The following is a 27,783-nucleotide window of genomic DNA, read 5'->3' on the forward strand; positions in this document are numbered from 1 at the left end:
AATATTGGAACCGTCCCATCATCATTACAGTACCTAGTTGAGTTCTTGTAACTTCCGGTTTTGATAGGAAGAGAAAAAAATGAACAGTGTGTGAACATAAATAAACATGATTTATGAAATAAAAACAAACTAAAAAATAATTGGTAAATTCATTACCTATTGTTCATGTATAAGCAAAAAATTTAAATTACTTATTCTAGGTTTCTTCCTCACAAACCTTCGTCAGAGAAATACACACACACAGAGGAATGAATAGTTCATGTATAATGTAGTCTTTGAAATAATTTAACTTCATACAAATAAATATTAATTGCATATGCATTCACTAGCACAATTGTGTGTAACACTTTCACTTTTAAATAACCCATGTTTATAAAATTCAGATTTATAAAAAAAAGAAATTATTTTTAATTTAAATAACTGTGTAGAACTTTTCTACTTTAAAATAACATTTGGATTTAAAAATCATATTTACAGAAATGACTTTATTTACAAATAAAGAAAGTATTATTTTTTAAAATTATTACCAGGAATAAGAAGAGACAAAAGGCTTTAAAAATATTTTTACAGTAATAATTTTAGTAGTAGAATGAGAAGCATAGACAAACAGAAAAAGTGATTTGAAGGTTAAACAAGTATTTTGTGCTATGATTTGAAAAAGATTATACGTTTCTTTATTATAACATACAATCATTATAACATACAATCATTATAACATACAATCATTATAACATACAATTTTCTTTTCAGCTTCTGATTTCTATTAAAAGTTTTAAAATCTATTTACATCCAATAATTTTATGGATAGAATTAAAGCACATAAAACTATAGTTTTAAAACATTGTTTTAATTAATGATTTAATGACCAAAGTAATAATTGAGTTCAACTTTCAAAATATTACTATCTGGTGCTATCAGATCAGGCTGTTTGAAGATATCGGCTTTCTGACTATAAAATCACCAAACGTTGAGGTATTTTTTCCTTTCCTTTCAAAAAACTCAATCCAGGAGCCAAAAAACAAAAACAATTTTTCTCTACAAAACAACCAAACCAAACATCATGAATAAATATTTGAAGACCTAAAGAACATGAAACTTAAAAATTTTTTTTTCAAATAACCAGATTAAATAACCCAGAAAGGGTTGATATGCTGTAAAACAAAACCACTAACCAAATACTACTAAAACATATTTGGTATAAAAATAAAGAGGCTTTAAAAAAAATTTGTTTAAATTTGACAGTTAAAAGATTCTCGTACAACACAGTGTATGTAAAACTAGTGTAAACCTACATACATACATATGCTCTATAATAGACATGAGGGAAAAACGAATGTACACATATCCAAGGCTATGGTAATTTATACAATAGAAAAACAATATTTTATTAGATGTACAATAGAAAAACAATATCTTGTTAATTTATACAATAGAAAAACAATATCTTGTTAATTTATACAATAGAAAAACAATATCATGTTAATTTATACAATAGAAAAACAATATCATGTTAATTTATACAATAGAAAAACAATATCATATTAATTTATACAATAGAAAAACAATATCATATTAATTTATACAATAGAAAAACAATATCATATTAATTTATACAATAGAAAAACAATATCATATTAATTTATACAATAGAAAAACAATATCTTATTAATATATACAGTAGAAAAACTATTAATATATGATTATATGTATGCGATCAAAGTCGTAAGGTTAACTAATTTGCAAATTTCTTTGTTTTTATTGTTTGTTTTTTTTAATTCAATGGTTGTTTGCTTTGAATATACTTCTGTCATTTAACATCCGATCTATTGATTCAATTTTTGATTAACTTGTAATATCAGTCAGTGAATCGCTTGACTCTTACTCATTTCATATTGATTAGTTTTGCTATCATATGATAACAGCTGGCTGAAAATATGGTCAACTTTTATCTGTTGATAAAAACTAATCAGTTAACCGATATATTGATTTTATTTTTCAATTATATAAACCACCACCATCATCATCATCATCATTATTATGACCATCATCAGTTTGACATCAATTTACATGCTGGCGTGTGTTGGATTGCTTTTAATTATTGACTCTCAAACTAACCTATTTCAAATCTTTGTCCGTTTTTTTTCTCTCAACTTCATCCTCATCACTTCCTCCCGTGTTTCTCTTAGCTTTCTCCTGTCAACTCACCCTGCTACCTCAACTATTTTACGACTATTAGTCCAAGAATTTTCATCCATTCTTTCAACATAGCCAAAGACTCATGTTTAAGGTCATTAGATCTAAGTCTGTCTTTAAGACTCACATTAATGCAAATTGTCTGCTTTTTCAATATAAACTTATAACTGACTTTTGTATAGAAAAATTCATTGATGTTTATTAGATTTGTCAACATTAAAAATGTATAAATGTATTACTACCACTAAATAAATTTTAATTCTTTGCACAAGCAAAATATAAAATAACAAATATTAAATTGCATGTTACATAAAAATAAAATATTAGTAACATTGATTTTAAAACTGGTTTGCGCATATGAAAATCTCTCAAATTTAAACCTGATCAATGCATGGAACAATTTTGTGAAATCTTAGAGCAGGCATTTTCAACCTTCATTTACTACAACCCACAGAAAGTAGATTTGTGAAGTCAAAACGTATACGATCTAACTCAAACTTTTAGGATTCTAAAATATCTGACTTCGACTCTTAAAGATTTCCAATATTCATAATGTTTGATTTTTTTTTTTTTTGGTGATTAAAAAAAAAAAAATTCCACTCTACTCTGACTCTGCAACTCTAATGGAAAGAAGTATATTTTGCATAGCGACCCATGTATAATAAATAAAAGATGAACTTTGTCACAATTGATATGTATGTTCCTTACAACCCTTATTGGTATTATGTTTCAGAATTGTAGAGATGAGGATTGATTATATGTAATATTTAGATTAATCTTAGTTGTTAGTTTTGACGGATGTCTTATAATTTTTAGTAACTGGATTCGTCCATGAATCTTTTTACTGTTATTTTAAAAAAAAATTTGTTTTGATTATTGCCCTCTTTCTGCTTTCGATTAATCTTAGTTGTTAATTCTGACGGATGTAATTTCTGACCTTTTTTGGATCGATCACTTGGTGCAACAGTTAATCAGTATGTTTTTGTTTTGTTTATTATGATGATGATGATGAATGAGAAGTGGAACAATTATGCTCCATTGCCTTGGAGATAAGGCGTATACACGGGGTTAAAACACAAATAATCCCAGTCGTAGTTGGTACACTAGGAGTAGTATCACGTCATCTGGAAGGACAATTGAAAAAACTACAAATCCCCAATGTTTTAGGCGGCCTCCAGACTTCTGCAATTATAGGTACCACCAACATCCTTAGGAAAACCCTTGATCTTTGAAGCTCCTGGTTTGAAGCCGGGATTGAGGGAAATCCTCTGGAAATGAATCCCATACCTTTCCAGAGAGACGTTGATAAACGAAATCAGAACTATTATTATTATTATTGTAGTAGTATTTTAATTTTATGCCCTCTCCCCTCTGATACACCTGGCATCCTAATTACTTTCCATGCTAAATTTAATTCAGTTATGCCCAATAGTTTTGGAGGCTCTAATGTCTTATGACTTTTATTGGATTCGTCCATGAATCTTTTTACTGTAATTTAAAAAAAAAAAAAAAATTGTATTGATTATTGCCCTCTTTCTGCTTTTTCGTTTTTTTTATTAATTTCTTGTAAGAAAATAGTTATAATTTTAGAAACCTTATTGAATGAAGGAATATATTTTATTAATTAATCGGTTTTGCAATAAAAATTGAAAGGAAGTTTTTAGGAAATATTAAAATTTAAATCCTATATTTTTTAGTTATTTATTTCTTCTAAGTCTTAAATATCAAATACCTAAGTCAAAAATACCTAGAATTGTCTGGGAATAAATAATAGAAAAATGTACCGTCTTACACATCGCACAGCACTGCACTGCACTGCACTTTCTTATCATCAAAATCACTTAAACCCAAACTTTATAATAATCTTATGGACTTTTATAAAATTTCATTTCGAAGATATAAAAGAAACCAAAATGAATTCTAGTAGATATTCACAAGATTAATTTATTTTTTTAAAATAGGATTTTGAAAATTTCGTTTTATTTTACACTATTGTATTTTTGATTTCGATAAATATTTGTAAATAAAATAAATCTATCTATAAAAGTGAATGTGTGTGTTTTGTACATTTCTCTACACAATAACTCTGTCAATTTTAAATCTACAGACTCGAAATTTGATATACAGGGTACTGAGATTTGGGAAAATCTATGTGATCGGTTTTCGGCCAGAAATTTGGCTGTTAAGGGGTCAAAGTTCAACGATTTGACCTTTGAGAACTCTACCAAACTCCTCCGACAATTTTGGGTCTAAACATTTGAAATTTTAGATATAGGTTCCTTGGGCATGGATCTAACTTAATAACTTGATTTGAGTCCAAAACAATAAATGTTAAGAGGTCATAATAGTGGTCAAAGTTTAAAAAAATTTGATCTCTGCGGTCTCTACCAAATTACCCAGACACTTTCTGGTCTAAACATTTGAAATTTTACATAAAGGGTATTTAGAGATAGGGCAAGCTTTTTAATCGGTTTGGGTCGAAAATTTGAGCTACCAATATATAAATGTATGTATGCATGTTTGCATAAAACTTTCGACAGAAGCAACGGATTTTCACAAGATCTGTATCGTTTTGAAGCTCGACCCTTCAGACGACAAATACCGAAAAATTGGTTAAAAACATTAATTCCTTCACCCTCAACTCGACACTTTTCTACAGGGAGAGGTCGCTTTTTTTCGCCGATATTTTCGAAAGTCATCTCCTCTTTTCGATTTTCTAGCTTTAATTTAAACCTATGTCACTTCCGGTTAGATGGTAGTCGTAACAGCAAAGACGTCACATTTTTTTCACATTCTTCTCCTTCCCAGTACGGTTCGAGCCTGCCTTTCTACTACCACTTTTTTTTTTTTTTGTTTAACACACACCAAAAACCCAGGCAATGCTGGGCACCCATGCTAGTAGTAAATAAAATAAAGTTACGCTGATGTACGAAAAACACATGTGGATCTTATAATTTTCTTATAGATTTTAAATTTATTGCTATGTTTTTTTTTTTTGTTTTGTTTACATGTGTATTCATCTCAAACAAGGCAAATTCTCACTTAAGTGTAAATGGTTACTGTGATAAGAGTCAGATGTTTTTCTACATAGGTGTGGGTAACATGATTTTTGTTTACATTATATTTTTTTGTATGGTCAGAAAAATAGGGAACAGGGAGAAAATTCCAAAGACAAGTTATCAGAGGAAAGAAGTTATCAAAGTAGAAATCTTCTGGCATTTCTGTATTTGTGTGCTAATTGTACTAATTATTGTTGTAACAATATATCTTAAAGTACCTACATAAACTAATAAAAAAATTCTTCTATGTCATAACCTGACGTGATCTTGTGTGATTGAAAAACTAAAAACATGTCTGCAGTCTCATGATCATCACATGACTGGCAATAAACTGAAGACTCATTTTATAACCGCTTATTCACAACTCGTGATTAAGAAATGAATTTACAAATAGTTTCAGTCTGATAAAAGTGAAAATTGGTTTATTTCCCATCCTTATAAAATATTATGTGTATATCAAACGATTACAAAATATTTTTATTGAGTAGAACTAAAGTAAATCATGACATATTGAACTCTATGGTGATCTCAAGTCATCTATTACTTTAGCAAATCTATATATGTAAAGTAGAGTTGATTGTCTGTTGTTCAGCCATGTTCTATAAGGTCTAAAAGATTTTGCCAATTTAAAATTTCATTTTGAAAATGAAAAACTGTATCTTTGAAAATCTTAATTCATAACTATAATGAATTTTGCTCTCTATAACTTGATTCCATCTGTCAACGAGCTTATAAATGCCTCACTTGTAAAATTCTTTAGATTCATATTTCACATGAAAAGCTAACTCGGGTTCAATCTCTTCTTGTGATATTAATCTAAGGCAATCTAAACAGTTTGTAATCCTCAAAATAAGTGATAATCCAAGGGACCTAGTACAGAACATGCAGGATGGAGCAAGATTTTCCAACCAAATTTTTCTAGATCTTTGGTCAGTAGTGCTACCTGAGGACAAGCATTATGATAGTGGAAGATGACTCCCTTTTCTGTTGACTAAAGAAGGTCGTTTTCCGCTCAACATGCAGTAAAATATATATAATGTTTTAAAAGAAAAAGTTATAAATTAATCGTGCTAATATGGTTAAGCAATAACAATATAAAAAACATTACAATGGTTTAAAATGCATCGTCTACAAACCGGCAAAAACTTTTTCTTTCACCGACTTGATACTTTACTAGCTGTTTCTACCTGATGTTGCCCGGAGTCGTTTTACTTTCATTTGAAATTCTACATGACGGAAATAGGATTTCTCCCCCCCCCCAAAAAAAAAAAACGAAAGTATTATTAGGGCAAATTAGTTCTCCTGTCTCCTTCTATCACATTAGTATTAAAAATAAAAACTGTTAATCAGTTTGAATATAAAATTCAATAAAATTAATTGCATTTTATTAAAAAAAAACAACAACTTATATTTGCTAAAAAGGGCTGACTGAACAGAGACAGTTTTTTTCTCCATTTCTTTGACTTAATAGTCTTGTTATAAAAGGTACTATATATATATATATATATATATATATATATATATATATATATATATATATATATATATATATATATAGTCTGTTTATTATATCAACATTATTGGTTACATATATGCATACATGTTTCAGTGGAATCCTAATTCAAGGAGACCAAAAAGAAGGAGCAATATTGAAAAGAGTAAGATTACATTTTTTTTTTTTTGTTTTTTTTTTAATGAGGTATTTTGGTGTTTCTGTTTTGGAAGGAAGTGGGGTGTATGTGAGCAGTAGGGGTTTTGGAGGGAGGTGTGGTGAAGGTAGGGGAGAGGGGGGAAGTACGATCTTCAAGCTGTAGCAGCAGGGGTTATTGGTATTATTTTAACTTGGTGGTTGTTTATTGGCCTAAGTTTTTGCTTTAATTTGAAGTAATATTATGCCCTCATTACTGTTAACTTCTCTATCTTTGTTTTTTATGGCTGTTTTTTTTTTCTTTTCTGGCAGTGACTACATTATTCCTCTATTTTATTAAGTTCTATTTATTTATTTTATCCTCATTTTTTTTATCGTTCATTTGCTTCTCGTTTTCAAATCCTTTATTTATTTATTTATTTGTAAGATATATCTCCATATGGTTAAATTAATGGCTAGTAAATAGATATACAAGCCTATTTATAAGATTTGAATAAAGATGGTATACTGGGAGATATTTTCCACTCTACCGTGGTGCCTGAAGTAATTACAGTGGCATTATCGTAGTCCTCGGCTCCCACTCGCATCTGAGTATTGGGTCTTGTCTCGTGTCACCAGTCTCTTATCTTTGGGATGGATGCCTGTGTGTAACATGGCTGTTGAGTCCGAGTCTATGGTGGAAAAGTTGTGGACAGTATTTGCAAGGCAGGGTAGGGGAGGGACAGGGTCATTGTCATCAGTCTTTTCTTCATCTTCTCCTAGCCTCTTCAATTTCTCTCCTTCTCTTCTCAAAGTCCACGGTGCCATCATGTGCTGCAGCTCTCCACATCATTATGTTCCTGGCAAATTCTTTCCACAAGAACGGGTTGATATTTGTCATAGCCAAGGTGCGCTTGAATTGATCCTTATAGCACATTTTTGGGGCTCCTCATAGCCTCATATTCTGGGCCAGCACCCCGTACATTTTCCTGGGGAGCCTTGAATTACCCATCCTATGGACATGTCCCACTCAGCAGAGGTGGTGGTGAATGATGGTAGCCTCTACGCTGATCACTGAGACTTGTTCCAAGACTTCAATGTTGATGGTGCGGCTCTCCTAGGGGATTTTTAAAATCTGCCTCAGTTTGGTTTGTTGGAAGCATTCCAGATTTTGTAATAATAAATAACTTTTTTGAAAAAAACTTTTCTGTACTTTCACCTAACAATTTACAGTTTTCATAAAAGCATTCATCTTTTCTTATAAAAAAAATGACAACTTCTGTTTACAAAAAAAACAAAAATAAAACGTTTAATGCTAATTAAAAAAAACAAAACAAAACAAAAATATAAGTTTTCTTGAAAAAAAAATGTTCTTTCCCCTAACAATTTACTGTCAAAAAAATTAATCTTTTCTTGGAAAAAAGCCCCACAACTTTTGTTAATAAAAAAATTGAAAAAAAAAAAATAAAAGTAAATAAACAATACAAAATGCAACCTTTTTTGAGGAAAATAAAAATATATATATTCAGTAAATTCACAGTAGGTTTTTGTTATTTTTTATTTATTGTATTTCTATTTTTTTCTGGTTTGTTTGTTTTGAAATTCGTCTGTGTCTGTTACTTTGCTTGACTTAATCTGGTGACTGCTGATCAAGCCCGAACCATAATTGATGGAAAATCCCGATGATCCGGATCAAATTCTGCAAGAGTACCAAAAGAATATATGCTGGGTGTTCATTGTACAAGTTGGCTAATAAAAAAGGTGCTTTTTCATTATTGTAGTGAAATCTGCTGAAAAGTTGATTTTTAATTTGAAAACCAACAATAACTACTTTTATTGTTTGTCAATTTCAACAATAAACAATGTTATCTACCCAGTTTTTATTTCACGATTATTTAATTCTTCCATGATTCAATGAAAAAACGATTTCAGCTATGTTTGTTTTGTGACGTAAACACAAGGAAAATAGCTAAAAAATTTTAATTTCTTCAAAAACTATTTTCCTTAATTAATTTTTACCTTATCGTTTTTCGCAAGTTTTGGATATTTTCATTACTGAAGATCAATATCACTTGAAAATCAATATTTTGATTTCTGAATTTTGCTACAATAACGAAGAAGCACCAAAATGTTTATGAATATTCTCGTTAATTATATTTGAAAGCAATATTTTTTCTCAAAAAAATGTGCGAAAATAAGGATATTTATTTAAATAAAAAAAACAATGGTTTGCCAAACTATTTCTTTCTTTTTTAAAATCCTACAACATTTTTACATTCTTTTCTTCCTTCTGAATTATCATCAGTCTCCCCTTTACTTTATTTTTTAAACAGTTTCTTTTCAAGTTTATCATTGATTTATTTTTGATACAATACTTCTCACATATGCTGCATGTTCTACATTTGGCAAATCAGACAATCTGTACATTTGCACAGAAAATATTGAGAGCATAAACATAAGAAACATACATTTTGTCTTTTAAACAAACTGAGCCACAGCAATGCGTGGCCGGGTACAGCTAGTATATATATATAAATATTATGTTTTACTTTTATTTAAACCAAACAAGACATATTGCTATTGAAGTGTAAAGGGCTACTGTGATAGGAATCAGATTGCTGTGTGCGGCATTGGTAGGGGGCTGGGAAGCAAGATGTTTTTTTACATTACACTTAAATTTCTTTATATTTGTATGGTCCAGGAAACATTGAGTAGGAAGGGAATATTAAAGGCAAGCAGTCCAAGGAAAGAAATTCCCAGTGTAAATAATTTTCTGGCATTTTAGTCAGGTTGGTTGGGAGTATTTATGTTGTGGTCTATAAGTGTAGTCAGCTCATTAGTGCACCTTCTGTGGAAGTATTTAAAAAACAAGCACAGTGACACAACACTGGTGGATGGAACTGGAGCCAGACAGTGGAAAATCTATTAGTTTAGAAATCATTTTTTTAGCCTGTGCAAAAAAGTTGATACTAATGTTGGGTGCACTAGCCCAGGTGTGGCAACAATACTCTATGCACACACGAATGGAAGTTTTATAAACATTATAACATACTGGCAGATGTAATAAGTTTTCTAACCTGGTAAAGGGAGACTACCTACTTTGCAGCAGATTTGACGACATCTTCTCTATACTTATTCCACCTCCAGTTGCCTGCCTGAGAATGTCAATATAAGGAATTTAAACATTGGACTCTAAAAAGGTACTATCCGCCATGACAAGTGGGGGTTACACAGAGAAAAATATGCATTTTAGATTTTAAGAATAATATATATATATATATATATATATATGGCAATTAAGCTACACAGAATATTCCACGTTTCATCCATGCTAGGATTCGTCAGGCATGGATAAAATGCAGAATATTCTATGTACCTTAATTGCCATATATATATTTATAACTTACTACTTAGCTCAATTTAATTTGTTTTTATTAGTTTTTATTGTAAGCAAAGTAAATATTTTAGAGTTCACTTGCCTATTCAATATCACAGATTTAAGTCTTCGCACCTATTTGATAAATGGCGTCTATTAGAGACTTCAGACTTTAATATCCTGCTTGGAATTTTTTCCTAGTGCTGATTTTGTATGATCACCACATCCTTTGAAATGTTTCTTGTTTCCTTATATTTTGTTTGGTTTTAGCACAAGTGAAAATATACATGAAAATCTCACAAGTTTATCAAAACTTTTGGAAGAGCAAACATTGAGAAGTTTGTTAACTTAAAAAAAAAACTTTTTACATTTAAAATACCCAAAACATATGAGATTCTACTTTTTTAGGCGATTATGTGTGAGCACACTGAAACCTTAGTTTAGAATTTAGAATGGGTGTTCAGTTGTGCATTTAAATATAATGTAAACTGATCCCATTTTGGTACATTATAACTTTTTAAGCAGTTATGTCATTTCTACCACTAATTCTAAGGCCGATCAACAAAATCATAAAATCACATGTAATTGTTATATTTTTTTATGTTGCCACCTGTACTTAGGGTTAGTAGTAGGAAAAGACTATGGTTTTTATGATTTTAACAATACTATATATTAATATGATAGCATGTGTTATTTATTTTGTGTGTAACGATTACATCCGAGTGACTATTGTTTAAGTATGAATTCCCATTTCTTATAATAAATAATTTTACCAAGAATTCTTCATAGGTTTTGGTTTTGGTTTCAATTATAGCTGATGGCACTCAAGTCATTTATTTTCTTATAAATAATTTTACCAAGAATTCTTCAAAAGTTTTGGTTTCGATTTCGATCATAGCTGATGGAACTCCAGTGACCAATATTTTTTTTTTTTTTTCTTTAATAAATAATTTTATCAAGAATTTTTCATAAATTTTGGTTTTGGTTTCGATCAAGCTGATGCAATCAAGTCATATGAATATATTTTTTTTATTTTTGAAATTGCAACTTTATAATGTATAAAAATCGATAGAACATTAACTCTATAATAATATATACAAAATCTGCAAGAATTAAAATATCATATTTAAGCATACACTCATGAACAAAAAAAATGGGCCAGGAAAGAAATTTACAATTTATTGCACAAAAAGCTGCATTACACAAAATGCAATTAAATAATAAACGAAAATGAGTAAAAAATATAAAGAGCAAGATATTTACTTTAATAAAAACTTAGTATGGAATGGAATTGCCCTTAGATCTTTTTAAAAGATCAATTCTTTTTATCATGCTCTCAACCAACTTGGAGCACTGTGAAGAGGAGATGTTATTCCATTCTCTTTGTACTGCTTCCCATAATTTTTCTTTGTTGGAAAAAGTTTTTCTAATTAATGCACGAGATATTATAGCCCAAATATTTTCCATTGGGTTTAAATCTGGGTTTTGGCCAGGCCAAAACATCACATCAATTGAATTATCAGTAAGCCACTTCTTTGTGACTTTTGCTGTGTGTGCAGGGGCATTATCATGTTGAAAAATAATGTCATTGTTCATTTCTAACTTCTGGATGCTTGGTAATAGACCTCTTTCTAATATTTGAATGTATTCTTTGGCATTAATTGACGCATCACATCTGATAATTTCCCCAACTCCTGCAGCAGAAAAGGTCCCCCATACCATTATTCCTCCGTTTCCATGTTTTACTGTGGTTTTTATGCAATTCGGTGAAAATCTTTCTCCGGATCTTCGGATGCAACGTTCAGGGGCATCACTGGCAAAGTAAAGTCTTGATTCGTCCGACCAGAAAACATTTCTAAACCAATCTGCATCTTTCGTACCATAACATGATGCAAATGTCTTTCTGTCGCTGATGTTCTTCTTAGTTAACAAAGGGTTTTTTGCACATCTTTTTGATGAAAATCCCATTTCCTTCATCCTTCTGGATATTGTCACTCTAGAAAGAGAATTTCCTTTTGCTGTTTCGAATTGTTTGCTATGGTCAACATAAGTTTTTTTGCGATCCTTCAAAACGGTCATTTTAAGTCTGTGATCGTCCTTCATTATGGATGCTCTGGGGCGACCAGAACCAACTTTCCTGCTCACTGTGCCTTCAATTTCGAACCTTTGCCCAATTCTCTTCACAGCTGAAAGAGATGTTGCCACCTTTTCTTCTTTCAAAATGTCGAAAATCTGCTTGTAAGTCAAATTTGCCTGTCGTAATCCTGCAATTCGGTTTTGAATTTTTTCGTCAAGATGTCGTCTTACTTTTTTGGACTCATCTTTAATACTAATAATCTGAAAAATACTAAATAACAGCTAATTATTAGCAAACAAGCGATAAAAATTTTAAAAATTGTTTTCTTTCCAATTTCAATCATCGCCCATTTTTTTTGTTCCAATTTCAATCATGGCCCATTTTTTTTTGTTCCAATTTCAATCATCGCCCATTTTTTTTTGTTCCAATTTTAATCATGGCCCATTTTTTTTGTTCACGAGTGTACTTAACAACTTGGCTATGCCAGGCGTCCTTGCTAGCTTAGGTAAATACTTTTGCAGTTTTAACAAGAGTTACAATAATATCAGAGCATCTCTATTTATGCCATGAATGCCAACATTAATATATTCCATCTGAATGAGTCCCCCTGTGGAATTTCCACAGATCCCGCTAGTTATTATTTGGATTTTGTTTTTGTTTTGTTTTTTGTTTTTTTTTACAGCAAAGCAAATCAATTTAATAACCCACCAAATTTATATAATTAAAATAAAATCTAAACATTCATAGAAGGAAGGCACACAATAGTTAACGAAGCCCAACGTTTTGGTTTTCTAAATAGTAACATTATTATTTAGAAATTCGTTTGTAACAATGGGAGAGCATTTTTAATATTTTGTTCTTACACCATTTTCTCATTTTACCTACCAATCATCAACTATTTTCAATTGTTTATGAAAACTTTCAAGTAGCATGTTGTATACTAACGACGAACTGCTACAATTTGGCTTTGTTTAAAATCAAAATAAATCTTTTGTTGTCTTTCAATTTGCAATACATTACAAAGAAAGCATTTGAAAAATAATATACCTGGAAATTACGTAATAATTTGAAAATTTATGAAAAAAACAAGAAAAAACCCCCACAAATATCTAATTAAATATTTATAAATATTAAAAGAATCGGAATCAAAATTGGGAATTGAATCAGAATCAGAAATTTGGATCGGAATCAGGAAAAATTTTGGAATCGTCCCACCACTAATATATATATAGGTACTCATGCACTTATTGATTCGTGCTGAAATAACGTTATTATTTAAAAAGCCATTCTTAACATGGGGAGGGTGTTTTGTACCTATTTTGTACTTTAACCTTACAATTGAATAAAAAAAACATCATAAAACTTTAATTAAACTTGGAAATACGAGTTAAAAAATAGTGCAGATCAGTAAGTGCATTAGCACCTATATATATATATATATATATATATATATATATATATATATATATTATCCTTAGGATGTAAAATGCATATTTCCCTTTGTTTATAAATGACTACTAGCTTCTTCTAAGGTAAACTGAATGCCAACTCATGCAAACATATGACAGTGGCCTTGAGGTAAGATGCTAGCTTACAGAGTCAAGTATAATTGGGTTTGAATCTCCAAACCAGCAATAATTCTCATTTCTTACACTAATGATTTTGTAAGCATTAAACACTAGTGTCTGTTGATATAAAAATAATTGAGAATATTTACTTATATATATAAGCTGTTTTTAAATGTTTTCCAGAAAAAAAATTTATTATAATTTATTCATTATAATTTTATTTATTTATTTTTTTCAGTGAAAGACTTTTCATGCAAATGGCCGACCATATGGCATCTGATGGCTACAAAGATGTTGGCTATGAATATATCAACATTGATGATTGTTGGATGTCAAAGGAACGAGATGAAAATGGAAGGTTGCAAGCAGATCCTAAAAGATTCCCAAGTGGTATAAAAAAACTCGCTGACTATGTAAGCCTATTCACTTTGCAGTTTATTTAGATTTCTATGAAATTCTAAATCACTCCTGAGATTTTCTACATTTCTCATTAATATTTTCTTTATTTCTCTCTCTCTTTCTCTCTCTAATATAGAAAGTAAAGTCAGGCTCTCTTTTTATCATTTCTTTGTTATCAATAAATTTCTTCCTACAAAATTAATTTTTGGCATATTTTTTTTTTGTTGCAGTATATTGTTAAGAATAATAAAATGTAATTCAATTTAAAACTTCCAGAAAATACTTTATCTGAGTTGGAATTTCAAATAGATGTCATTTATATATATATATATATATATAAGATATAACTGTATTTGTCCATAAAAAATGACTTCTCTTTGATTGGAATAAAAATATTTTCTGAAAAAAAACAAAAATGACAGTTTCAAAAAAAGTAAAGCAAAACAAATTGCACATAAATACAACACAGGGTAGGTACAGCTGTTAGTTTAATTTCTGCAGTTGTATGTAATTTATTTATATGATAATTTAAAAAATATAAGATTTAAGATTTTTTTTCATTTTAATTTTCAGATTTCTGTCTTCCATTATTTTATTTCAACCTTGAAGGATAATTAAATCACGTATAAAAACTCAAAGAATAAGGAATATTCTAGCCTTAACATTTTTAGCACTGCATATATTGGAGTTTGTTCTTTAACATGAGGTTGCCATTTTGTGCATTGTCTTTTCAAGAATAAAGTATTTAAGCAACAGTTGGATTTACATACGTGTGTGTGTATTTGTTTTTGTTCACAATACCTTTTAAATTAACTCAATTATTTATACATAAGTGCATTTTTACTTAAATGCGAGTTGAGAATAATTTTCCCTTTTACCAGTTTGGTACCTCTAAATGGGGAGCGACATATATAGTTTAAAATATAATTATCCACTGATACATGTTTCGTCATCTACGACTCATCAGAGTGGCTCAATCTAGTGAGATTCGAAATTGGAAGCCCATGGAAAGAAACCTAAACCTCTACCACTCCCATTTCACACAACTGCTGGATATCGCAATTTTTTATGTGGGTGTTATTTATTTGTTTTTGTTTGCGATACTTTTAGAATGAATTCAATTATTCATATATAAGTGCATTTTACCTAAATGCAAGTTAGGAATACCAAATGGGGTACCAAATTGGTAAAAGGGAAAATTGTGTTTTTTTGTTTTTCAATGGCATGTTACATTCTTATTTCTCAGATTCACAGCAAAGGCTTAAAACTTGGCATCTATGAAGACTTTGGAACCAAAACCTGTGGTGGCTTTCCTGGCAGTAAATTTTACATGAGCATTGATGCCCAAACGTTTGCAGATTGGGGAGTTGATTTTTTGAAACTAGATGGTTGTTATTCTAACACTGATGATATGACTGTAGGTAAGTTAAAAAAAAGCCGTTTTTATTTATTTAAAAAAAATGTTTTGAATTATCTATTCATTTTTACTCTTATTCACCCCAAGCAAGGCATATTGAGATGTCTATTCGCATTGAATATGCAACATTGCGGTGATGGACAGAAGTTGGAGCTTGATTGACAGTGCAATAGTTATTGGATTGGAAACTTTTTTTTGAACCTTACTTTTTGAGGGGGAGACTAATGGTAGATACATTAGCCCAAATGTGAAAACAATACTCCATGCATGGCCGAATAGTGTCTTATTTACTTACTTCTCCATGTGGGCAAAGTCAAGTTTTAATGTGGAGAAAATCCTGCTACCTAAAAAGCCAAAAAGACACTCTGGAATGAAACAAAATTAAAAATTGCTTTAGTTTTTTTTTTTTTTTTTTTTTTTACATAGGCACCACCACTTATCAAGGCCGATAGGCCACTCAAGGATAAGGGTTAAAGAGTGTACAGCAGTCAAAAGGACAATATAGTAATCGATAGTCATGGAAGTTCTGTAAATTTGTTAACTTAAGTGGAATGGCTCATTAGAAACTTGTTCATGTTGGACTTGAAGACAACCATATTATAGACAGTTGGAAAGCAGGAAAACTGAAGACAATTCCACAGGCATGCAGTTCTAAGAAAGAAGCTTTGATCATGGAATCTATGTTTAGGTTTAGGCACAGATAAAGAGTAGGGGGAATTATTGATAGTATTTTCAGCTAGACGAGTGTTTCTTGTGAAAGTTTGGCGAGGTGGGATCATAGATTGAAGCTCAGTCGAACACTTTCCATGAAAATAACGATAAAGCAGAGACAAACTCACAATATCTCTCCTGTGAGATAGAGGTTGCAGCGAAGAGAAAAGGACATCTCCCACCATGCCACAAAGTCTATTTTGAGCCTTATCAAGGCAGGACAAGTCTTTTCTAGCAGCTCCTGCTAATATGTGGCAACAGTATTCCATACTTGGACGTATCTGGCTCTTATATAGATAGAGAATTGCATCAACAGTGAGATATTAATACTGTGAGCTTCTGATTTTTTCCCATCAACTACTACTCTTATGAACCTATCAGAGAGAAATGATTTAATAATTGAGAAGACATTTCCAGCTATACCATAGCTGAAGATCTTGTGAAGTAAACCTTTATGCCATACCCTATCAAAGGCTTTTGATATGTCAAGAGCAATTGCCCTAGAAAGGTTGCTTCTGTCGAGAGATTCACTAATCCTATGAGATATAACTATAAGCACATCTGCTGTAGATCTAGCAGAAAGGAAACCATATTGTGTGTCACTAAGAAGGTTATTTTTGCTGAGATGGTTGATTACTTCTCTATTTAACACAGATTCCAGCAACTTACTCATGACGCACAGGAGACTTATTGGCCTGTATTGAGAGGGGGGATGAACGATCACCTGAATTCTTAAATACAGGGCTTAATGATGAGATTTTCCAGGGTGATGGGAAGCAATTCTCCTTAAGACAACGTTTAAACAGTTTTGTAAGTATGGGCGCTAGTTCTGATTGAAGTTTTTTGAGTACTATAATTGGAATACCGTCAGGGCCTGTTGCTTTACTGGAATCTAGGTTTTTGATTAGCTTGGCAACATCACGTACAGATATTTGTATACCACATTGCGTGTTTTCTGATACAGGAGGAAATATTGTGGGTTGGCGGCCTTGGTCGCAAAGGGTAGAATTAGCTGCAAAGTTCTTGGCAAAGAGTTTGGCTTTGTCTAATGCTGACGAGATTAACTCAGCTCCATTGATGATAGTTGGGATAGAGCACACACTTCTGTTCAGGATTCTGTTTGCTATTTGCCAAAACTGGTGGGAACCAAGCTTTAGGAGAATTTCTTCATTGACAGAATATAACGAATGGAAAAATTGGTCATTTATCAAACGATAGTTATGTTTCTTGACCGGTGGATTAAAAATACAGTCTGACACCAAATCAATCAAATATATAGCCACAAATCCTCCTTAAACCTAAACAGCTAAAAAGTCCTAGCACACGCATATAAAAGTGACCTTGTTTGTATGTGTGCTAAACAGTCTGTACAAAGCTCCTCCCAATTTTTGGTCTCCAGAATTGAATGTGTAGAACAAATTTGATTTGGTTTTTAGCTGGTAAAAATAACTATTAAGATGTCAAAATTGAAAAAAATCAACCTTGGCAGGAATAAGTTGACTAAACCTGTTACTTCTATGCATGTGCAAATTTACACTTATACATTGCAGTTGCTTAATTTGGAAGTTTTCTTATTCATATGTTAATAGTTCAAACAATAATAACTAAGGCTGGAGCACTAAATGTTTTGGTTTTCATTTTAACTGATGGCACCCAAGTCATTTTTTTATGAAATCACTATTATATATTGGGTACAATATAATAAATAGATGATTGGCTCTAATTGAAATATCATATTTAAGCGTATTTTATGATCAGACCATGCCATGGAGGGAGGCACTATTATATATTGGGTACAATATAGTAATCAATGAAGGATTGGCTCTAATAAATACAAAAACTGTATAAATTAAAATATCATACACTTAAATATGTATGCATAAAATGAATACGTATAAAATATGTATTCATTTCATATGTTTGAAAGCCAAATCACAACACAATATTATGAAGGATAAGCAATATTTATTTGTTTAAAATTAATATATTTTGAAGTCAGACTTCATCCTCAGAATTTTGTACATTTTCTTTCTTTTCTTTCTTTTTTTCTTTCTTGCCATGAGTTGGAGAAGGAAATCAGTTATTTTTGTTTTTTGAAATGCTGGAAGAGCATTGGTTACTTCATAATATTGCATTGTAATTTGGTTTTTAAACATATCTAATATATGCGTATTCATTTTAAAATTTAATCAACACTTCTATCACGGAACCTACAGCTTTAACTATATATTTATATTTTGTGTACAGAAAGTTGTTAGATGAGACAAGTTATTCGTACCGTCGGCTTCAAGCCCGATAATTAGGACTGCTTAAGATATCCTTATCAAGCTTTTTTCAGCCAATATTCGTCTACTCTAGATCTCGAAGAAAATACATAAACCCTTCCACAAACTAAATGAAAAACTTGTGTACAGAAATAAGGGTTCATGCCACCCACCCACAGTGTTTAAAAATATGGTAACAAACATTAGCCAAAGAATTTCACGACTTTCTTCGAACGCTGAAGTGTTTGAACAAGCAGCACCATATTATAATGAAGCACTACATAAAAGTGGGTTCAGAGAAAACATAAAATTTCAACAAACCCAGGATAATAGAGAAAATAAAAAACGAAATAGGAGACAGAAGATAATCTTGTTCTTACCTCCATTCTCATTGAATACAAAAACTAGAGTAGGGCATTTTTTCTTAGTCGTCTGGACAAGCATTTTCCAGAAAAACACAAACTGCATAAAATTTTTAATAGAAACACTGTGAAAGTTAGTTACTCAACAGCTCCATCAATTAAGTCGATCATATCTAAGCAACCAAAAAAGATAAATAACGCAGGCTGCTCTTGCAGGACCAAAAATAGTTGCCCATTGGAGTGCAATTGTAAAGCTGAATCCCTTGTTTATGAGGCCACAATAATGGACCCGTCTACAAACATACGGGAAAAATATATAGGTATGACAAAAGGCCAATTTAAACAAAGATACTACACACATATGAGCCCTTTTAGAATTAAAACAAGGATAAATACAGCATTAGCTACCCGGGTGTGGGAGCTTAAAGAAAAAAATACACCTTTTTCCATAAAATGGAGAAAAATAGAGCACAAACCAGCATATGCTCCGGAATTAAGTCAATGCTCGCTCTGTAATGCAGAAAAATACATCCTCCGAGCAATTCATGACCCAAAAATAAAATGTTTAAGTGTGAGGAGTGAATTCTTAAAAAATTGCATATACAGAAGGAAGGCGCTCCTAATAAACTGGGTCAATGAAAAGGACAAAACTTAGATTTTGAGATATATATATATATATGTGTGTGTGTAATAAAAGAAAGAGGAAACTTGTAAATACTAAAATGGTTTTAGTCAGTAAACTTGGATTTTAATCGTAATTGTATTATAGATTTTAAATTGATGTATTATATATATATACATTTTTAAAAATCATACTTTATAAATGTAATTTACAATCTGTTTCGAATTTAAAACTATCGGAAAAATATAATAGTGTTAATATACTAGGAAAAATCCCTTAGACTAGATAAATATTCACTTCCCCAAACCTTGAAAGATTTGCAATTTTTAAAAGAAATTTTTAAACGTATTTCGAAATTTTTAAACGTTATTTGATATAATTAAACGAAAGATTTGAAATTTAAAAAAAAACTTTAAACGTATTTTCGAAATTTTTAAATGTAATTCAATATAATTAAACGAAATTTAAGTTTTTAACTGATATCAATATAAATTTTAAGGTTTTTATATATTTAAAGAAAATTAGATTTTTAAGTTAAATTGGTTTCAAATTAAAATCGATTTATATATTGGAAAAAAATTTTTTTATATATAAAATAAATTTTTAATCGAAATTAGATTTTAAATTTAAATAATTCAAATTTTAAAGTTAATGAAATCATCACATCCGATAAAAATACGGGAGGGGGGATTTAATAAAATGAGAGGTAAACGTGAACTCGCAAGGTATATATATTTCACACTTCTGGTTATAAAATAGATGAATATTGCTGAAGAGAGCTTGATATGGATATCTTAAACGGTCCTAATTATCGGGCTTGAAACCGACGGTACCAATGATTTGTCTCATCTAACAACTTTCTGTACACAAAATATAAATACGCTCTTCTATTTTGGATTTTCCTTTTAATTGAGAACTCTGCTGGATTTCTTTTTCCAAAAAAACTAATCATATATATAGTATTTGTTTGAACATGTCTATCTTGGAGTTGAATTAATATCAACGAAATCATTTCAGATTCTATTTATTTTAGTGTCTATGTTTACATCTTCCAAAATGTATTTTGTTACTGTAAGCAGAAAAACTTTGAACCAAGATGTATCATAAGTTGGTAAGTGTTACTGTTGAGAGTATAAACTGTTTTAAAAGAAATACAGTTGGGAAGTTAATGGAAAACAATTTATTATGGTTTACCTACTTATTTGTGGTATATTTACGGTAAAAAATAATAAATAATTAGGGTAATACCTCTTTTTGAAAGCATTGAAAGATATTTGAATTATATTTAAAAATGCTTATCAGCCAAACAATGGGATTTTTGCTTTTAAATAAATCTGGTGCTAGTCCATATCCTGCCCTCCCTCAAAATAGAACGAAAATCAAGAAAAATCTTTATGGTGTATGATGGAAAGAAAATATTGTACATAAAAAATTATGTAGTAGTCTTATTTTTATAAAGAAAATAATCTTTTTAAGCGAATTTGAGTTTTTCCAATACTCTTCCCTCTTCAAGCTTGAATTATTTGGAATTATGTCTCTTGTCTTGCAAAATAATGTAGATATTATCAATCATCGTTTAGTCATAAAATTTGATTTCCTTTTTATAGAATAAAACTACTTGATCGATTCATGTGATTTTTAGTGTACAATATTTTCTTTCTGCTGCAAATATATACATCATAAAAACGTTTTTTTTCATTTTTGGTATTGGGGTGGGGGGAATGAATGTGCACCATAACTTTTTATTTATCTAAAAATTTTAATATTTTCAACATAATATATCTTATATAGTATTAAGTACATGTGAAGATCACAGTTCCAAATAAATTACCAGGAAAACTCTTTATGTATCAGGCAAAATAAGTATCCACACCAAAAATTACAAAAAATTATCTAGTAAAATTTTAATTAAAAATAGAAACCAGTTTTCCATTTTCATGCTAAGCAGGGGGAGGTAAATCAGTCTGTTATTTAGCTAAGTAATAATGAATGACAAATTGGCAAAATATGAAAACTGATTTTTATTTTTAATTAAAATTCTATTTGGTCATTTTTCCTCATTTTTAGTGATGATACTTATTTTTGCATGGTACGTAAATATATCAAAAGTTTTTATTTAGAATGTAATTTTCATTTGTGCCTAATATGATATAAGCAAATCCTTTCTATCAAACAATTGCCATACTCTGAATGCCTTGCTTCCCTTGACTTGGATTCAATTAAACTCTAATCTTTAATAAACACCCAACAAAATTATTAACTACCTCACCAACAACAATATGTTGAAGTAATAGACATAAGTGATAAAAGACGTAGTTCAGTTATTATGACTTCACATCAAGTAAACTGTTGAACTCCTTGTTTAAAAAAGTAAAAATATGAAACCTTTAAAAGTATATTTTTTGTTTTTCTCTAGCCTTCTCCCATATTAAAAAACAAAAAATAAGAAAAATGTTTATGATGTATGTATCCATGACAAAACGATAATATCATATTCCAAAACTCTAGTAGAATAATTTTTTAAATAAAAAAAATCAAATTTTATGAGACTGTCTTGCCTGCCAATTAAAAAAAAAAAAAAAAAAAAAGACAAATTACTCAATATTTCAAACTTGCAAGATTTATATTATATTGTATACTAATTCTCATTAATCACTTAAAAATTATTATCTTTATAAAAATAAAACTACTTAATCAATTTATATGATTTTTAGAATATGATATTTTTGTTTTATTACAACTAAATACATCATACAGACTTTTTCTTTATTTTTGTTTTTAATATAGAGGAAATTCTGGAACTTTTTTTTAATGTCGTCCTGATGTCTGCATTTTTCTTTTTCTAGGCTATCCACTAATGGGTTTTTTTCTCAACCATACTGGACGACCATTTCTCTACTCTTGCAGTTGGCCTGCATATGTTGGAAAGGTTAGTTTAAAAAATATATATTTCATATTTTCTTTTGATTTGTATTATTTGAACTACTGTTCTCATCTTGAGTGTCATTCTACAAGAACCTGTGGTATTACAGATAAATTTTGAACTAAAAATTCAGTTCTAAGTGACACTCTTCTGGAGCTTGAACGTTCAATCCTCAGTGCAGGCAATACAAAGAATACAATTGCGTATTACTTAAGATTTCAACCTGATCATAGCTGACAGGACGAGAGCATGCTACCTCTCATGAAAAAGAATTCTGTTCGAAATTACATACAGATTCCTGAGTTTGACAAAATACACTAGAAATTTGGAGGTTGCGTTTACCGAAATATTATGAAAATAACACACAAGATGAGAACAGTAGTCTGAAATAATCCAAATTATTAATCTTCATCTAAAAAATTCAGAAACATAAGTGTTTTGATTTATACCCATTTTTTTCCCTTTCCAAGTTTTTATTTTTTCTGAAAAAATGTTTTATTTTGAATCAAGTGTTTTGCTAAATTAAAGTGGAAACTCTGAATGAAAACTCTTTCACTATCAGAACTACGCACTTGTGGAGGCAGCTCATGTGTGTGTCAGAATGATCACATAAGCTAAGGAAACAGATGTTACATTACAAGTCCATTTTGTAGCTCAAGTCTTTTGTAGCCTGATAATGCATGTCTTTCCCACAAAATAAATAGTTATAATAAGCTAACGTGCTTCCTAACTTTTGGCGTGGCTGTTACTGAAATTGGTGACAAGGCAAACCAGTTCCTTCACTTTTTTTTCTCTCGCACCTATATCTATCCTCTGCTCTTTTAAAAAAAATTTTTAAGTTTTAATAATTATTTAAGACTTTTGGTCATACTTTAATTAAGAATTATTGAAATTAGTTTTATTTATTTATTTTTAAAGAATTATTGAAACCTTTTCTAAAATCTTTTATAACTAATTTGGGAATACTATGTATTGGATACAATTTTTTATGTTTGAAATGTTATTTTGATTTCATTTGTTATTTTGATTTCAATTTTATTTTTATACTTTCATAAACATATATTTATTATATAAATCCAAATAAAAAACTTTTCTTTTAAAAAAAAAACAATGTATTTTTATATTTTTAGAAACACATTTCTTATAAAATTTAAATTAAAATAAACTTTTTTATTTTGTTATTAAAAGTGTAAATAAAAACTAATTATTATTTTCATCTACATAATTTAAATTTTTATTGTATATTTTTCAATAATGTCCTTTTCTTATATTTTATTTAAATAAATCTTTTCACAATAGAAATATTGAAGAACGCTAAAAGTAAAGGAACTGATTTGCCTTGTCACCACTTCCGGTAGCAACCAGGTCAGAAGTTAGGAAGTACGTTAACTGACTATAACCAAATAAACAACAATAAAAATGAGATATCTTTGTGAGAAAATCTATAAAAGAGTTAATTTAATTTTTTTCATTAAATTTCTGGAGTTATGTTTGCTTTCTCTGAAAACTTCAATGAAAACATTTTCAAATATTCTCTTTTTTCTCTGCAAAAAAGTCAAGTAGGAACGAGACTGACATAGAGATATAGTTGTAGACTCTACAATGTTCAATTATACACTAATACTGTTATGTATGAACTTATGATTTGCTCCCAAATATTAGTAAAACAGTGATTTGTATTCGATTAAGTGTATACAATTAATCATTTATCATTCGTATCATGTCTCTACATTACATAACCCAAACTGGGTTTACTTTAAAAAATGGACAAACAAAACTTAAGAGCTTGATAATATTGTACAAAACATTGGCACCTCCTTGATGTAAATACCCCTAACTAATCTGACAAGCATACCTTCACTGGTAAGAGTGATAGATAGCATTTTAATAAGGGATGGGTCACTTGATAGTAATTCCAAATTATTACTAATTAGAACAATTTAAATGGATTTCTTTTCAAACATAACTCATTTCCCAAACTAAGGAATATTTTAGCACATGTTTTTCTCAGTAAAATATATTTTAAAGAATCTTTGGGAAAACAAACATTGGTTAACTCAGCTTTAGTACAATAATAGATTTACAGTTGTATTTTAGTATTAAAAATCTCAAAAGAATTAATTTTATCATAAAATAGACAGTTGATACCTTTTGGTATAAAAAAAGCTATTGTAGATTAACACTATTAACTAAAAAGAAAAATGAGATTTTGTTGTTTTTTTTTACAGGATTTTGTGTAGAAACTTCCTATAAAACTTGTTAGAAAGAAGAAAAAAAAAGTGGGAAATCTGTTTTGCATATAAATTAACAGATCATTCTAGCATTTTAGGTTAGTTAATCAAATTCTTTTTTCTGCTATGGGAGATAAATTCTCTGTATTTTTGAGAGTTGAGGTGGAAGAGATCTGTCTTTAGGTGATTATTTTGGGGGTCCTTTTCAATTTTTGGGAGGTTTTGGTGTGTTTCTTTAAAGATTCTAATTTAGGTAAAGTATTTTGGGGATAAAAGAAGAGTTCAGAGGCATACATTCACAAAATAAATATTTTATATGTTTATAGAAGATTACAGTTTACATAAGAAAAACAGAATGTTCATGAATATGTTGGAGTTCTTGTAAAACAAAGCGAATTTATTAGCTGAGATATCTAAGAAGTCAGTTTGGCAGTTTTAGGGCTGTACATTATATGGGTCTAAAATTATAATCAAAACTTCTGTTCAATGATACAAGTTATATTTCATTAAAAGTTGTTAATGTTTATTTGTTTCCATATTAGGAAGAAAATTTAAAGTTGGGAATAGTTCGACAAATAAGTTGGTTTTAAGTGAGCAGATGACAATGAAGGGATTCAAGTAGTGTGTGTGTATTGTAAGTGTGAGTATTTTGTGATAGTGTATGATTACCTGAATTGAGAATTGTAGCAATTAAATGGAGATGTATATTAACACTGTCTGGATTTTTTTGTCTCAAGTGTTTATTGAAGGAAAAATCTGGCTTTTATGAGATCGAGGTGGCTCCAGAAAGGCCATTTCTAATAAATTCAGAAAATTCTCTAATTGGTCCAAAATATAATTTGTTTTTATTAATTCAGATGCCTGTGAAAAATCTGGCTGCACAGAAACGAGTTTAAGCATTTTCATTTTGGACACCGAAGTGTAAACTTCAGTGCTAAATGTGGATTTACAAGGTTGTTTAGTTTGGAGAGATGACTTGCCACTCAGAGTTGGTGGTAGGATTTAGGAAGATTTTTTTAGAGACTAACCATTTGGACCTAGGTCAGTGATAGAGTAAGTAATTATCATTATTTTCTACTAACTTTCCAACATGAAATAAAATCCCCTTTTCTTCTCAACAAAAAACAATTTATTCCCCATAGCAAATTTCTTTGTTTTTTTTTGTTAACTGCTCTAAAAAGCTAGGAATGAAAGATCATTTTACATTAAATTTCACATGCACATGAGTAGACAGGTTGAGAAATTCAATTTCATTTATTTGTGCCATTGGCCAATCACGTTGCTACATATGGTTCCTCTTAAGATTTGAGGATTTGAATGCTTATTTGGCTGGTGTCATACTTAAATGATAATATATGATAGATATATTAATATTTGAAACACAAAAAAAATGTCAATCCGTATAAAAATCTTATTTTATATTTTAAATATTTTATTATTTTGGGTACATTATTCTGTAGCATGATAAGTAGCTGTGTAAAAATAGGGTTTGAATTTTAAATTCTGATGTAAAAGTGGATTTTTCCAGTTAGAAATGGGATAGGAGTTTGGATATTTTGTGTGTATACACTTTTAAAATCCAATGTCTTTTCTTTGTATTTTATTCTATTAATGAGAATAAGACAACAACAGAATGAAGAGAAGATGAAAACTTTGGTTATAACTTCCCCACTGTGACTACAAAAATTCACTAAACTGGTTCTGTAGAAGTGTATGCGTTGTGAAGATTGAAGCCTACTGTTATATGAGGGACTAATTAGGTTTTATATCGTCTTTATTGGTGTCTGGTTTGCTTCTGAATAAAGAAACCATGCAATCGAATGCTCTGCATGTGTTGTATTGTCTTTTACCATTTGCCATTCACACATAAACCTCAGTAAAACACATACTCCAGCTATGTTACAATTCAGCAGAGAGAAAGATGAACAATGTTTTATTTATTTTAAGAGCCCATGTTATAACACACAAACAAATTCTCTAGCATGTTAATTGGTGCTCCTGTTTTGTCTCTTCCATTCTCATGTTATTTTTTTTCATTCTTGACAACTTCCTATTTTCATATCTCTTCAAGGTCATCTCAATAGAGAAACACCATTTGGAGGGGTTTTAAAAAGGTGATAAAATTTTGTTCAAATTGTCAGCAAAGCACCATTGTGTATATTTTATTAATAGTTTAACACACATTAAAATAAAAAGTTAAACATCTTTAGTTGAGAGTGGGAGGAGGAGTCTTGTTCGTCAAAGATTCATTTAAATATGTTGAAAGATTGGTAACTCAAATACTTCAGATAAATTAAAAACATGTTTGAAGGAAGGTCAACTTTATAGTCTATCTGCATGCCAGAATCGATTTAGAATCCAATCAGTAGTTTCTGAGGTTATATTGGCTAAACAGATAAACAGATGGAAACTTAATTTTATTTGTATAATAGATTGGTAATTATTGTGATAATATGCTAATATGTTTTATTGATAATTTTATTAATTTAATATTACATTGATATTATATTATTATTTTCACAATGTTTTTGATGATATAATCTCCAACTTTCTTCAAGTGCATCTTTTAAACTTGTGAATCTTTGCCAAACTCAAGCAATACTGTATAAGTTCCTGAGTTAGTATTTATCTCCTTCCAACAGTGGAAAGATTAAACACTAGGGTAAGAAAGTAAGATTGAAGAGCCAGCATTTCTGAGGAGTAGCACTCTGGCCTACACAAAATGCCTGGGTTGGCATTCTCTGGTAGAGATGTTCCAGGCAGTTAGCAATAAATTAACCCATTCTTAAAGAGAGAAGGCAGAACCTGGAGAGGTAGACCTCCTAGAACTGCACAGGACCAGCAACATACCACAATCAACAGGGAAAAAGCCATTTAAGAAATGACCTTGATTTGGTACCGAGTTAAAAACCCCAATGGTGCCAGGTAAGATTTCCAAGTTTAAAAAGATACAA

General features: G+C 30.1%; 1 protein-coding gene across 1 annotated transcript in view; it reads left to right on the top strand.

The window, feature by feature from the left end:
- The window catches only part of LOC145256337 (alpha-N-acetylgalactosaminidase-like), a 61,695-nt gene that overhangs the window by 21,995 nt on the left and 11,917 nt on the right, over positions 1-27,783 (top strand). Inside the window, exons 3-5 of the mRNA XM_080115119.1 lie at positions 14,139-14,313; positions 15,546-15,720; positions 22,522-22,604. Of these exons, the coding sequence (XP_079971245.1) occupies positions 14,139-14,313; positions 15,546-15,720; positions 22,522-22,604 (433 nt within the window). The remainder of the gene's footprint in view (positions 1-14,138; positions 14,314-15,545; positions 15,721-22,521; positions 22,605-27,783) is intronic.

This window comes from Euprymna scolopes, chromosome 3 (genome assembly GCF_053919585.1).
Source record: "Euprymna scolopes isolate OS-2025 chromosome 3, ASM5391958v1, whole genome shotgun sequence".
NCBI classification, from domain to species: domain Eukaryota; kingdom Metazoa; phylum Mollusca; class Cephalopoda; order Sepiida; family Sepiolidae; genus Euprymna; species Euprymna scolopes.